Raw genomic sequence first — 13,295 nt, 5'->3', positions numbered from 1 at the left:
AATGGACAGAAGCTGAAAGCATTCCCCCTCAGATTGGGGACTAGACAGGGCTGTCCATTATCACCATTACTCTTCAACATAGTATTAGAAGTTCTCACCATAGCAATCAGGCAAGGGAAAGAAATCAAAGTAATACAGATTGGAAGGGAAGTCAAATTCAATCTTTGCAGATGATATGATAGTATGGATAGTAAAACCTAAAGAATCCATCAGAAAGCTAATAGAAATCATTAGGCAATAAAGCAAGGTGTCAGTCTACAAAATCAGTGTACAAAAATCAGAGGTATTCCTTTATGCAAACATTAAGTCCAAAGAAGAGGATATCCAGAAATCACTCTCATTCACTGTTGAAGCAAAATCAATAAAATATTTAGGAATAAACCTTACCAAAGAAGTGAAAGGCTTATATACTGAAAACTATGAGTCACTATTCAAAGAAATATAAAATGACACAAAGAAATAGAAAGATATCCCATGCTCACGGGTTGGAAGAATTAATATCATCAAAATGAATATCATACTCAGAGCCATATACAAATATGATGCAATATCCATGAAAGTCCCACCCAGTTTCTTTAAGATAACAGAAAAAAATTACAATAATTTATCTGGAACCAGAAAACACCTATAAGTGCCAAAACAATCTTGAGGAAAAGAAACAGAAATGGAGGCATCACACTCCCTGATCTCAAACTATATTATAAGGCCATCATCATCAAAACAGCCAACTGGAACAAAAATAGGCACAGAGACCAGTGAAACAGAATTGAAAGCCCAGAAATAAACCCCCATACCTATGGACATCTAATTGTTTTTTATAAAAGGGCCCCAAATTATTAAATGGAGGAAGGAGGCTCTCTTCAATAAATGGTGCTGGGAAAACTGAGTTGAAACATGCAGAAGAATGAAACTGAACCACTTTATCTCACCAGGAACAAAAGTAAACTGGATCAAGGACCTGGATGTTAGATCAGAAACTATCAAATACTTAGAGGAAAACATTGGAGGAACACTTTCCCACCCAAACTTCAAGGACATCTTCAATGATACAAATCCAATTGCAAGGAAGACTAAAACAAAAACAAATCAGTGGGACTACATCAAATTGAAAAGCTTTTGGACAGCAAAAGAAACCATCACCCAAACAAAGAGACCCCTCACAGAATGGGAGAAGATCTTCACATGATGCCATACATCAGACAAGAGACTAATAACCAAAATATATAAAGAGCTCACCAAAGTTAACAAAAAAAGCAAATGATCCCATCCAAAAATGGACAGAGGACATGAACAGAATATTCACTACAGAAGAGATCCAAAGGCTAAAAAACATATGAAAAATTGCTCCAGGTCACTGACTGTCCGAGAAATGCAAATAAAAACAGCACTGAGATACTACCTCACCCGTATGAGAATGTCATACATCAAAAATGACAGCAGCAACAAATGCTAGAGAGGTTATGGGGACAAAGGAATCATCCTACACTGCTGGTGGGAATGTAAATTGGTACAACCTCTGTGGAGAGCAGTCTGGAGAACCCTCACAAGGCTAGAAACAGACTTCCTCTATTACTGGGTAGTAATTACTGGGTAGTAATTTCTCTCATAGGACTCCATAACACCCAACCAAAAAGATATGTGTACACCTATGTTCAGAGCAGCACAATTCATAATAGCTAAAACCTGGAAGCAAACCAGGTGCCTAACAATAGATGAAAGGCCGAGAAAGCTGTGTTATATTTACACAATAAAACACTACACAGTTATTAAGAACAATGAACTCACCTTCTCTGACCCATCTTGGATGGAGTTAGAAGGAATTATGTTAAGTGAGATAAGTCAGGGAAACTCAAAGCAGAATCTGACTGCGTTTGGAGTATGGCACCAAAGTAAAAGTCTGTGTGTGTGTGTGTGTGGGGGGGGGGGGCTATAGGCTAAATAAATGAAGCTACCATTATTAATTATAAGTGTTATAAAACACTTATTTAACTAGTAATCCCCCAAACACCAGAAACTAAAAATGGTATTTCATAAAAGTATTCCTTGGCATATTAAGGAATAGTAGTAGAAGGGGGAAAAGTTTCTTGAAAATTTTTTCTTTACTACAGATCACTGCCGAGCATATAATACAGTAACATGATCTGTAGCTTCCCAAACCATAGTTTGTGGTATCATCCAAATACATATATTTCTGTATAACAGGAAGACTATGCAAAAACTCTTCTACTAAATTATTACCTTACTACTTGACATCTTCCCATTGGAGTCACAAACATTCTCCAAAAGTCCTAGATTTCCTTCTGCATCAGTATAAGCTATTTGGCCACAAGTAGGATGCCATGCCAGGCCACAAATTGCATAACCTTTTTCATGTTTCACCCTAAAAGTCAAAAGGTGAGTTCTTAAAACACCATCAAGGAAGATATAAAATAGTATTTCCTTAGGTAAATTTTAGGTATAACAGACTAGATGACTTAACCAATGAAGTTACATATATATATTTTCATAATCTAGTAGCTGTTATATTTCATAATAAAACAAACAAGAATCTAATAAAAATACCCCCTCCAAAATATTGCAAAAAGAATGTACTCATACCTTTCTATACAATCTTTGGTTTCAACATTCCAAACCATAATTAAACCATTAATACTTCCTGCAGCTAAATATTGCCCACAAGGAGACCAGGTTACTACATTCAGGGCCTACAAAGAAAAACAATTAACAAACAGTTTTGTATAATTTGAAATAAGCACTTCTTTCATGATTAAATTCATGAGTCCTTACTATATATAACATAATTAGAGCTAATAAGCAAATAGCAAGACAAAATTGGCATACTTTTTAACTTTCTTTTCGAATAATATTCAGCTATTACTTGTCCCAAAGAAAACTATAATTTTAAAAGCAAAATATAAAAAATGTTATTATCTTGGGAGCACATTATACAAGATAAACCCTTAAGTCACCAGCATGGTGAAGAGAACTTGTAAGTGAAGTGAATCTTTTAAGACACTTAGATTTTAATTAGTATTTTGTTGTTGTTTTTAAAATATTTATTTATTTATTTTCCCTTTTTGTTGCCCTTGTTGTTTTGTTGTTGTAGTCATTGTGGGATAGGAACAGAGAGAAATGGAGATAGGAAAGGAAGACAGAGGGGAAGAGAAAGACAAATACCTATAGATCTGCTTCACCGCCTGTGAAGCAGGGGTTGGAACTGGTATCCTTATGCCAGTCCTTGCGCTTCACGACACGTGCGCTTAACCTGGTGCGCTACCACCCGACTCCCTTAGTGTTTTCTTAATAGTAAAATGTGTGTGAAGGAAAAAGGAAATCAAGAACAAAAAAATATATAGACCAACAACCTTTCCTGTTCTAAAAACCCAGAGTTTATTTTAATTTGTTAAATATATTTTTAAATATATTTTTATTAGTGATTTATAAGATTATAAGATAATAGGGGCAATCAACACCAATCCCACCACCAAAGTAAAACGCAGAGTTTATAATGACAAGTCTCAATGAATATCATTTAACAATAAATTACTAGTACTGAGAACAATGTATTCTGATACTAATGTTAAGCTGTGACTTCCTATAAATTAGCAGATTTTTTTTTTCAAAGGAAAGAAGTCAGAAAGAACAAAGACCTATATCCCATCCTATTCTAGACTAAATTAAAGAAAGGCTATTGAGATAGGAACTGTGTTCTGCAGCCTAGAATTATTTTCCCAATTCAGTATTTAACTGCAACTGATGTCATCGTTGTTAGATAGGACAAAGAGAAACGGGGGGGGGGGGAACAGAAAGGGGGAGAGAAAGACACCTGCAGATCTGCTTCATCACCTGTGAAGCACTCCCCTGCAGGTGGGGTGGGGGAGCGAACCAGGATCCTTATGCTGGTCCTTGTGCTTCCCACCACATTCGCTTAACCCATTGCGCTACCGCCCAACTCCCATTTAACTGCAACTGTATTGAGGTAAAGTGAGTAGTGAATTAAATATTGCCTTAAGTCTACTAAAGTGTCCCAAAACTTACCTGAGAAATGAAATTATCTGAAAGATCAAACTGATTACTCCAAGTTTCTCTTCTATATAACTTAACAGATTTTTCCACAGGAATTGCCAGTAACTATTAGGAAAGGTAAACAATTTAAATAGAAGTTTACATTAAATTAAATTTTAAGAGAAAAAAGAGCAGATAATGCTTTCAAATAAGCTTCTGAAACAGAAACATTTGAAGTTACTAATTTTTAATACTACTTCTTGGGAAATCTCAGTCCTCTGGACCTAAAAACTCATCTTACCTGTTGGGGAGGAAAGAAAATCTACCAGTTTAGGGTGTTTCCAATGTTTTGCTATTACAATGGAATATACATACACTGTGTGTATATATACATATATGAACATGCTTATAGGATATATGCCTAGTAGTAGTTTATCATTTATTAGTTGTTCATTTATTCTGAAGGAAAAAAAAAAAGGTCAAGTCCTCTTCTATAGTTTATAATCCATATTCCATTGTATATAATCCATATTCTACAGTATATAAGCATCAAACTTTTGGTCTTTTATCACCTTATAAATGAAACAAAGACTAGCACTATAGTTTAAAATTATATTTCTCTTAGTATGAAAAGTTGCATGTATTTTCATATTATTTGCTTTTTGAATCTGAATATATTTATCATACAAAAATACTGACTTACATTGTCAAGTTTATTCATCTTCCTGGACCCCTCACCTTGCCCCCTGTAAAATTTTTTTTTTTTCTCAACACATAGGGCTGGGGAGATAGCATAATGGTTATATAAAAAGATTTTCATGCCTGAGGCACTAAAGTCCCAGATTCAGTCCCCAGTAGTACTATAAATCAGAGCTGAGTAGTGTTCTGGTCTCTCTGTATCTTTCTCTCTGTATTTTGCACATTAAAATAAATATTTAAAAAATGTTTTCATACACAAAATTAAAATAAAACAGCAAATACCTAAATATATTCATTATGTTGCAGGAAACCTCTGAGATGATTCTCACCTCCTTTGCCAATACATTTACCAAATCTCCTTTATTTCACCTTTACCATATACCAAATTCTAGTAAGTACTGTGCCTATTGCTGTTTGAAAAATGTCTATTGATAAGACAGTGAAATTTTTAAGTCCCATGGCTTCACTCTGTAGATGGATTATACAACATTTTTTCTTTTTCAAAACTTAATTCTCCATATGGATTTTTAAATCAGCTCTATTTCTTTTTACCAGAGAACTGCTTAGCTCTGGCTTATGGCTGTGTGGGGAACTGAACCTGGGACTTTGAAGCCTCAAACACAAGAGTCTCTTTGCATAACTGTTATGCTATCTGTTCTGCCCCTGTCCTTCATAATTTCTAAACAGCTATTGTTTGTACCTATGATTGGTTCTGGCTTTGTAAATTAAATTTCGCACTAAATTTTCACACTATTCATAACAGTTTCCCCTAGCTGATTTTCTTGGTGTTTCCTTATACATAAGCATTTCATTTACAAATAAGGATTCTTTCTTTCAAAGCTCTTATTTTTCTGTTGCCCAACTATATAAGCTGATACCTTCAAAATATTATGAACTAATGGTAAAGACATAAACAATGATTCCAGAGTTGGTCCACTAATGAATGTAAAAATATAAAATTAACTTATTTAAGAAAAAAACTCTTCAAAAAAAGTTTAAAAAGTGGGAATATGGGGCCAGGTGGTGGCGCACCTGGTTGAGCATATGCACTGAAGTGCACAAGGACCTGGGTTCAAGTCCCTAGTCCCCACCTGCAGGGGGAAAGCTTTGCAAGTGGTGAAGTAGCGTTGCAGGTGTCTCTCTGCCTCTCTCCTTCTCTATCACCTCGTTCTCTCCTGATTTCTGGCTGTTTCTATCAAACAAAATAAAGATAATAAAAAACTATAAATTTTTTAAGTGGAAATATTTATTTCATTGTTAATTAGTGTAGTTTGGGGTTCTAAGATTTATAATTCAAGTAAAGTTTCAATTAAAAAATCATCTGAGAGGCAGGGGACAGCATAATGGTTAGACAAAAAGACTTTCATGCCTAAGACTCCAAGGTCCAAGGTTCAATCTCCAGTACCACCATATGCAATGCTCTAGTCAGTTTCTCTCTCTCTCATATATATATACACACACATACATACACACACACACACACACATATATATATGATATATATCATAGACACACTTTCTGTATCTCTCAAAATTAAAAACAAAAATCTATGCTTGGCCAGAGAAACAGTTCAACTAGTAAAGAGCTTAAATGTTTGAGTCTTCCAGTTTCCCCCCTGCTTCTCCTTCCTCTTCTCTTTGTTGTTCTTCCTATTATTATCATTGTGTGTATATATATATATTTTTAATATTTATTTACTCATTCCCTTTTGTTGCCCTTTTTTTATTGTTGTAGTTTATTATTGTTGTTATCTTTTTGTTGCCCTTTTTTTACTGTTGTAGTTATTATTGTTGTTATTAATGTTATTGTCGTTGTTGGATAGGACAGAGAGAAATGGAGAGAGGAGGGGGAGATAGAGAGAGAGAAAAAGACACCTGCAGACCTGCTTCACCACTTGTGATGCGACTCCTCTGCAGGTAGGGGGAGCCAGGGCCTTGAACCGGGATCTTTATGCTGGTCCTTGTGCTTTGCAGCACCTGTGCTACCACCTGACCCCCCCCCCCTTTTTTTTTTTTTACTAGAGCACTGCTCAGCTCTGGTGGCTTATGGTACTGCTGAAGAATGAACCTGAGAGCTCTGAGCTTCAGATATGAAAATCACTTGCAGCCTGGGCAGTGGCACATTCAGTGGAGCACACGTTACCATGCTCAAAGACCTGGGCTTGAGACTCTGTTTTCCACATACAGAGGAAAACTTTATAGGCTTGGTGAAACAGTATTTTTTGTTTTCTGGGTTTTTTTTGTAATTTTTTCCCCCTCCAGTGTTATTGCTGGGGCTCAGATGAATCCACTGCTCCTGGAGGCCATTTTTTTCCCTTTTTGTTGCCCTTGTTGTTTGTGAAACAGTGTTATAGGTGTTTCTCTGCCTCTGTCTTCTCCCTCTCTAGCTCCTTCCTTCAACATTTCTCTGTCTCTATCAAATAAAAGACAGAAAGAAAAAAGATAGCTCCTGGGAGTTGGATTCATCATGCAGGCACCAGTGATAACCCTGGTGGCAATAAATAGATAAATAAATAAATAAATAATTTTATGGAAGTCATTTGCATAACTGTTAAGCTGTTTCCCCAGTTCCAAATCTACTTGGATCTCCAATTTCACATGTATTAGAATGGGTTTGAGCTTCAATCTCACTCTCATGTAAAACTTTATATCATGTGAAGTAAATAAAAATAAGATTTAAAAATGAATTTAAAAATATTTTCATATTCAAAATTAACAAAAAGTGTAACATAATAAAATAAGCTGAGAAATGAATCACTTACCTTCCCACTTCTTGGCTGCCAAGCAAGCCTGCAAATTGACTTTGCATTTATCACATCATTGCACTTTTGCAACAGTGGCCAACTAATAGAACATGTCTGATTTTGCAAAGAAAGAAAAGAAAAATTACTTCCTTTTATAAAAATTCTCACCAAAGATACATACATATAACTGGACGTATTTTAAAGGGCTCAGAAATGGAAAACTGAGAAATGTTATGCATGTACAAATTATTGTATTTACTGTAGACTGTAAAACATTAATCCCCCCAAAAAGAAATAAAAATAAAAATAGGGAGTCAAGCAGTAGTGCAGCGGGTTAAGCACACATGGCACGAAGCATAAGGACCGGCATAAGAATCCCAGTTTGAGCCCCCGGCTCCTCACCTGCAGGGGAGTCGCTTCACAGGCAGTAAAGCAGGTCTGCAGGTGTCTATCTTTCTCTCCCCCTCTCTGTCTACCCCTACTCTCTCCATTTCTCTCTGTCCTAACAATGATGACATCAGTAACAACAACAATAACTACAACAACAATAAAAACAACAAAAGGGAATAAATATAAAAATAAATTTTAAAAAGAGCTCAGAAAAACAGCACCTTAATTCACTTGAATATAATTTTTAAAAATATTTTATTTTAATGAGAGATAGAGAGGAAGGAATTCAACTATTTAAAAATAATTATCTTTATTTATTGGATAGAGATAGCCATAAATTGAGAGGGTAAGGGAAGACAGAGAGGGAGAGACACCTGTAGCACTGTTTCACCACTTGTAAAGCATTCCCCCTTGCAGGTGGGGACTGGGGGCTTGTGCACTGTTAACATGTGTGCTCAATCAGGTTCCCCATCACCAGTCCCCCACCTGAATACATATAATTTTCATGTCTGAGCTGTATAAGTTACTTTAAATCCTTCAGAGTTACAAAGAACATGTCTTAAATAATTCAACTAAATAAGGGTATTCCTTCATAAATAAAACAGTTCCATTTGTATATGTACAAAATTCAGTATAGTGTAATCTTTGCATCATCATTATGCTATACTAGAATCATGTATAGAAATGTCAAGGCTGCTCAACAAATTGTTTGGCTTCATATGTTGACTCTCTTTTCAATCACCAGGTTCCAGATGCCACCAGGATGCTGGCTAGGCTTCCCTGGATTGAGGACCCCACCAGTGTGTCCTGGAGCTCAGCTTCCCCAGAGTCACACCCTACTAGGGAGGGAGAGAGGCAGACTGGGGGTATGGACCGACCAGTCAACGCCCATGTTCAGCGGGGAAGCAATTGCAGAAGCCGGACCTTCTACCTTCTGCAACCCTCAACGACCCTGGGTCCATGCTCCCAGAGGGATGGAGAATGGGAGGGCTACCATGGGAGGGGGTGGGTTATGGGGATTGGGTGTTGGGAATTGTGTGGAGTTGTACCCCTCCTACCTTATGCTTTTGTTCACTAATCCTTTCTTAAATAAAAAATTTAAAATAAATAAAGAATGAAAGAAAGAAAAGAAAAGAAAAAAAAAGAAAAAAAAAGAAATGTCAAGGCTCAGGAGTCCGGTGGTGGCGCAGCGGGTTAAGCACATGTGGCACAAGGACCAGCGTAAGGATCCAGGTTCGAGCCCCCAGCTCCCCACCTGCAGGGGAGTTGCTTCACAGGTGGTGAAGCAGGTCTGCAGGTGTCTATATTTCTCTCCCCCTCTGTCTTCCCCTCCTCTCTCCATTTATCTCTGTCCTATTCAACAACAATGCCATCAATATCCCCAACAATGTTAAACAAGGGCTACAAAAGGGAAAATAAGTAAATAAATGAATATATATATATATAAAAGAAATTAAAATTTAAAAAAATTATTAAAAAAAAATGACCTCTAGGAGCAGTGGATTCATGGTGCAGACACCAAGCCCCAGAAATAACCTTGGAGGCAAAAAAAAAAAAATGTCAAGGCTCTAGAAAGAATTAAATGTTGCCTCTCTCAATACAAAGATAACTCTCCTGACAATTCCTTGAATTTTTTAAAGATGAAGTTTTTTTTTTAATATTTATGTATCTATTTATTTATTCCATTTTGTTGCCCTTGTTTTATTGTTGTAGTTATTGTTGTTGTTGCTATTGATGTCGTCATCATTGTTGGATAGGACAGAGAGAAATGGAGAGAGGAGGGGAAGACAGAGAGGGGGAGAGAAAGATAGATACCTGCAGACCTGCTTCACCACTTGTGAAGTGACTCCCCTGCAGGTGGGGAGCCAGGGGCTGGAATCGGGATCCTTACGCCTGTCCCTGTGCTTTGCGCCAGCTGCGCTTAACCCACTGCACTACCACCTGACTCCCTTTAAAATTTTTATCAGGCTATGTTGATATTAATTCTCTATGATTTTCCAAATCAAGTATGGTCCATGTCTTATTTCATTTTTATATCCCTCAAATTTAGGGCTCAGTAGTTTGTAAATACATAATACAGGAATTTTCCATGATGGTTTATAAAACTTAAAAATGAAACCAAAACGTATTATTCCCCTTATGACAGGATACAAAAGCAATATGTATTCAATGTATTTGCTCTTGCATTTGATTACTATGAAAGTTGGTCACAAAAATTGTAGTGTTAGTCAAAAAATTCTACAAAGAAGTCAGGGCTTGAACTTGGATCCTTGTGCAGGAAAACATACACACACAACCAGGTATGCCACTGCCCATCCCTACTAAACAGATTTTAAATTCAAACTGGTAAGTTTACCTGATGGGAAATTTGCCACACTCGGACAGATCCATCACAACTAGCTGAAGCCTGTTAAGAATAAGCAAAGAACTTCTCAATAGTTACAATCATAATACCATACAAAAACTGGTTCAGTCAAGAAAACAGTCTTTTATCAAATATGTGAAATTTCCTTATACTATTTGAACACATTCAGGAAAAGTGTAAGGCAAAGGGCAGGAAATGTTTACCAGAAAGATGTCCTTGGGATCAAAGGAAAGACTTAGAACAGGTGCATCATGTCCTCGAAATGTTTTTTGTTGGCTGCAATTCATCACATCTACAACTTTAACTAGAAAATCACTATTAAAAAAAAAGAAAATCACTATAAGTAAGAGTAACATACATGAATAAATATTAATACAAAAGGGCCCCTGAAAATCTATGACACCAATACTTCAAAATCACAACAGCCAATACCATATTTCTTTTCCTTTTTAAATTTTATTTATTTTATTATTGATTAAATATTGACTCAGTGCCATATTTCTTTATAGCATCTTGTAATATGCAACATCCACTCTACAGTTATGTTATGTAGAGATGCTGAAACACAAGTCAGGTTTTCCCATCATGGGGCCGGGAGATAGCTTACTCATCACACTTTACCGTGCCCACAGCACAGGATTCAAGTCCCGACACTACATGGGAACATTTAGAATGCCACCAAGGGAGGAAAGAAAAGAAAACAAAAGAAGAGAAGAGAAGAGAAGAGAAGAGAAGAGAAGAGAAGAGAAGAGAAGAGAAGAGAAGAGAAGAGAAAGGAAAAGAAAAGAAAAGAAAAGAAAAGAAAAGAAAAGAAAAGAAAAGAAAAGAAAAGAAAAGGTGTATTGCACCAAAGTAAAAGACTATGGGGTAGGGGGGAGTGTTCAGGTCCTGGAACATGATGGTGGAAGAGGACCTAGGTGGGAGGGTTAGACTGTTATGTGTAAAACTGAGAAATATTGCACATGTACAAGTCAACTATAAGCCATTAGACACCCCCCCCATAAATGGGGAGGGGGAAGAGAAGGAAAAAAGACTTCCCATCATGTCAAAATACTAGCACTTCTTACATGGCCCCTATTGTTAAAATCTCTTTTTAAAAAACACTTAAATTATCTATGAGACAGGTAAGAGGTAGAGATACAAAGCATTGCTCTGCTCTGGTATAAGGTGATTCAGCTGGGGATTGAACCTGTGGCCTCAGAGGTCATAGGATGCTATAATAGGTGGAAATATCTACCTTGTGTTTTTCTGATGCACTATAGCGTCACACACACTAGCACAATACCACCACTCCCAGAAGACTTTTTCCTTTTTTAAATTCTTCTTTTCTTTAAAGACAGGCAAAGAGAGAAACAGGTGAGACACCATAGTTTTTCCATGTGGCATTGGGGGCTCAAGCCTGGCTCCTCATAAATAGTAAAATGTGTGCTCTAGTGAGTGAATTAGTTATGGTCCCCTCACCTCCTTTGTTAAATCTTAAGCTCATTTACTAATATAATTACAGTCACGTTGATGTACTGCACCAAAGTTAAGACTCTGGGGTGGGAAGGAGCATTCAGGTTCTGGAACATAATGGCAGAGAAGGGCCTAGTGGGGATTGAATTGTTATGTGGAAAATTGAGAAATGTTTACAATAGCATGTTCAAACTATTGTATTTTACTGTTGACTGTAAACTATTTACCACCCAATAAATTTTAAAAAATAATTACAGCTATGATGATTTTTTTAATCATCATAAATTAAAATATTTTATGTATTCATTTTTTTGGATGGAGAAAGAGAGAAGTTGAGAAGGAAGGGGGTAATTAGAGAAAGAAAGACAAAAAGAGAGACAAACATAAGTACTTCTTCACCACACATGAAGCTTCCCCCTGCAGGTGGGGAATGGGGGTTTAAACACAGATCCTTATGCATGGTAATGTGTATGCTCAATTAGGTGTGTCACTGCCTGGCCCCACAACCACAACCATTTTTACAAATACTATACCTTTTACTCTACCCAACAACTCATCAAATATATATATATATATACACACACACACACACACACATATATATATTACAATAGGCATCAACTCAAGGAAAAGAATAAAAATTATGAATGCATAATTTAGATTACAAAATAATTTTTTAAAATCATATCTATCATTTTCAGCAATCTTTTTCAGCATTAATCAAGCTGTCTTCAAAGCAAATATCTCATAAAGGACAACACATTTATCCACAAAATCCTTCACTAGGAAAAAAACAAACAAACAGAAAAAACACAGGGCCAGGTAATGGTGTACCTGGTTAAACACACACATTACAGTGCACAAGGATCCTGGTCCCTATCTGCAGGAAAGCTTCACAAGTGGTAAAGCAGTACTGCAGGTGTCCCTCTGTCTCTATTTCTCCCCCCTCATATATGTATTCTCTTCCCCTCTCAATTTCTGCCTCTATCCAATAATAAATAAATAATTTTTTTCATTAAGAGACAAAACAAATGGGACAAGTCCTGAACATGTTGCTCTGAGAGCAATGAAGGAGACCATTCTTCTCAAGTGATCTTTCTTTTTTTAACAGGCTGGGGGTATGGATCAACCTGCCAACTCCTATGTCCAGTGGAGAAGCAATTACAGAAGCCAGAATTCCCACTTTCTGCATCCCCAAAAAGAATTTTCACTTCCAGAGAGGGAGGAGTAATAGAGGCAAGATGACCAGAGGGTTCTGAACTCCAACTCCATCAGGACCCGGAGAGAGAAGAGGAAAAAAAGGAAGGACACGGAAGTTGGGCGGTAGCGAAGTCCAAGGACCGCCGTAAGGATCCCTGTTCAAGCACCCGGCTCCCCACCTGCAGGGGAGTCACTTCACAGGCAGTGACGCAGGTCTACAGGTGTCTGTCTATCTTTCTCTCCCCCTTTCTATCTTCCCTCCTCTCTCCAGTTCTCTGTCCTATCCAACAATGACAACATCAATAACAACAATAATAACTACAATAAAAATAAAAAACAGCAAGGGTTAACAAAAGGGAATAAATATTAACAAAATATTTTTTTTTAAAAAAAGGAAGGACACATGGAATTAGTAATAGATGTAGGTTTGACTTGGAA

The 13,295-nt window shown here is 36.8% G+C and overlaps 1 protein-coding gene across 1 annotated transcript in view; it reads right to left on the bottom strand.

Moving 5' to 3' along the window:
- WDHD1 (WD repeat and HMG-box DNA binding protein 1) overlaps positions 1 to 13,295 on the bottom strand; it is an 87,204-nt gene that overhangs the window by 58,625 nt on the left and 15,284 nt on the right. The window contains exons 5-10 of the mRNA XM_007527376.3: positions 10,406 to 10,517; positions 10,194 to 10,244; positions 7,466 to 7,561; positions 4,039 to 4,131; positions 2,599 to 2,705; positions 2,239 to 2,380 (exon numbers count right to left, since the gene is read on the bottom strand). Of these exons, the coding sequence (XP_007527438.2) occupies positions 2,239 to 2,380; positions 2,599 to 2,705; positions 4,039 to 4,131; positions 7,466 to 7,561; positions 10,194 to 10,244; positions 10,406 to 10,517 (601 nt within the window). The remainder of the gene's footprint in view (positions 1 to 2,238; positions 2,381 to 2,598; positions 2,706 to 4,038; positions 4,132 to 7,465; positions 7,562 to 10,193; positions 10,245 to 10,405; positions 10,518 to 13,295) is intronic.

Source organism: Erinaceus europaeus, chromosome 16 (assembly GCF_950295315.1).
Source record: "Erinaceus europaeus chromosome 16, mEriEur2.1, whole genome shotgun sequence".
Lineage (NCBI taxonomy): Eukaryota > Metazoa > Chordata > Mammalia > Eulipotyphla > Erinaceidae > Erinaceus > Erinaceus europaeus.
This window is presented reverse-complemented; position numbering and strand designations above follow the sequence as displayed.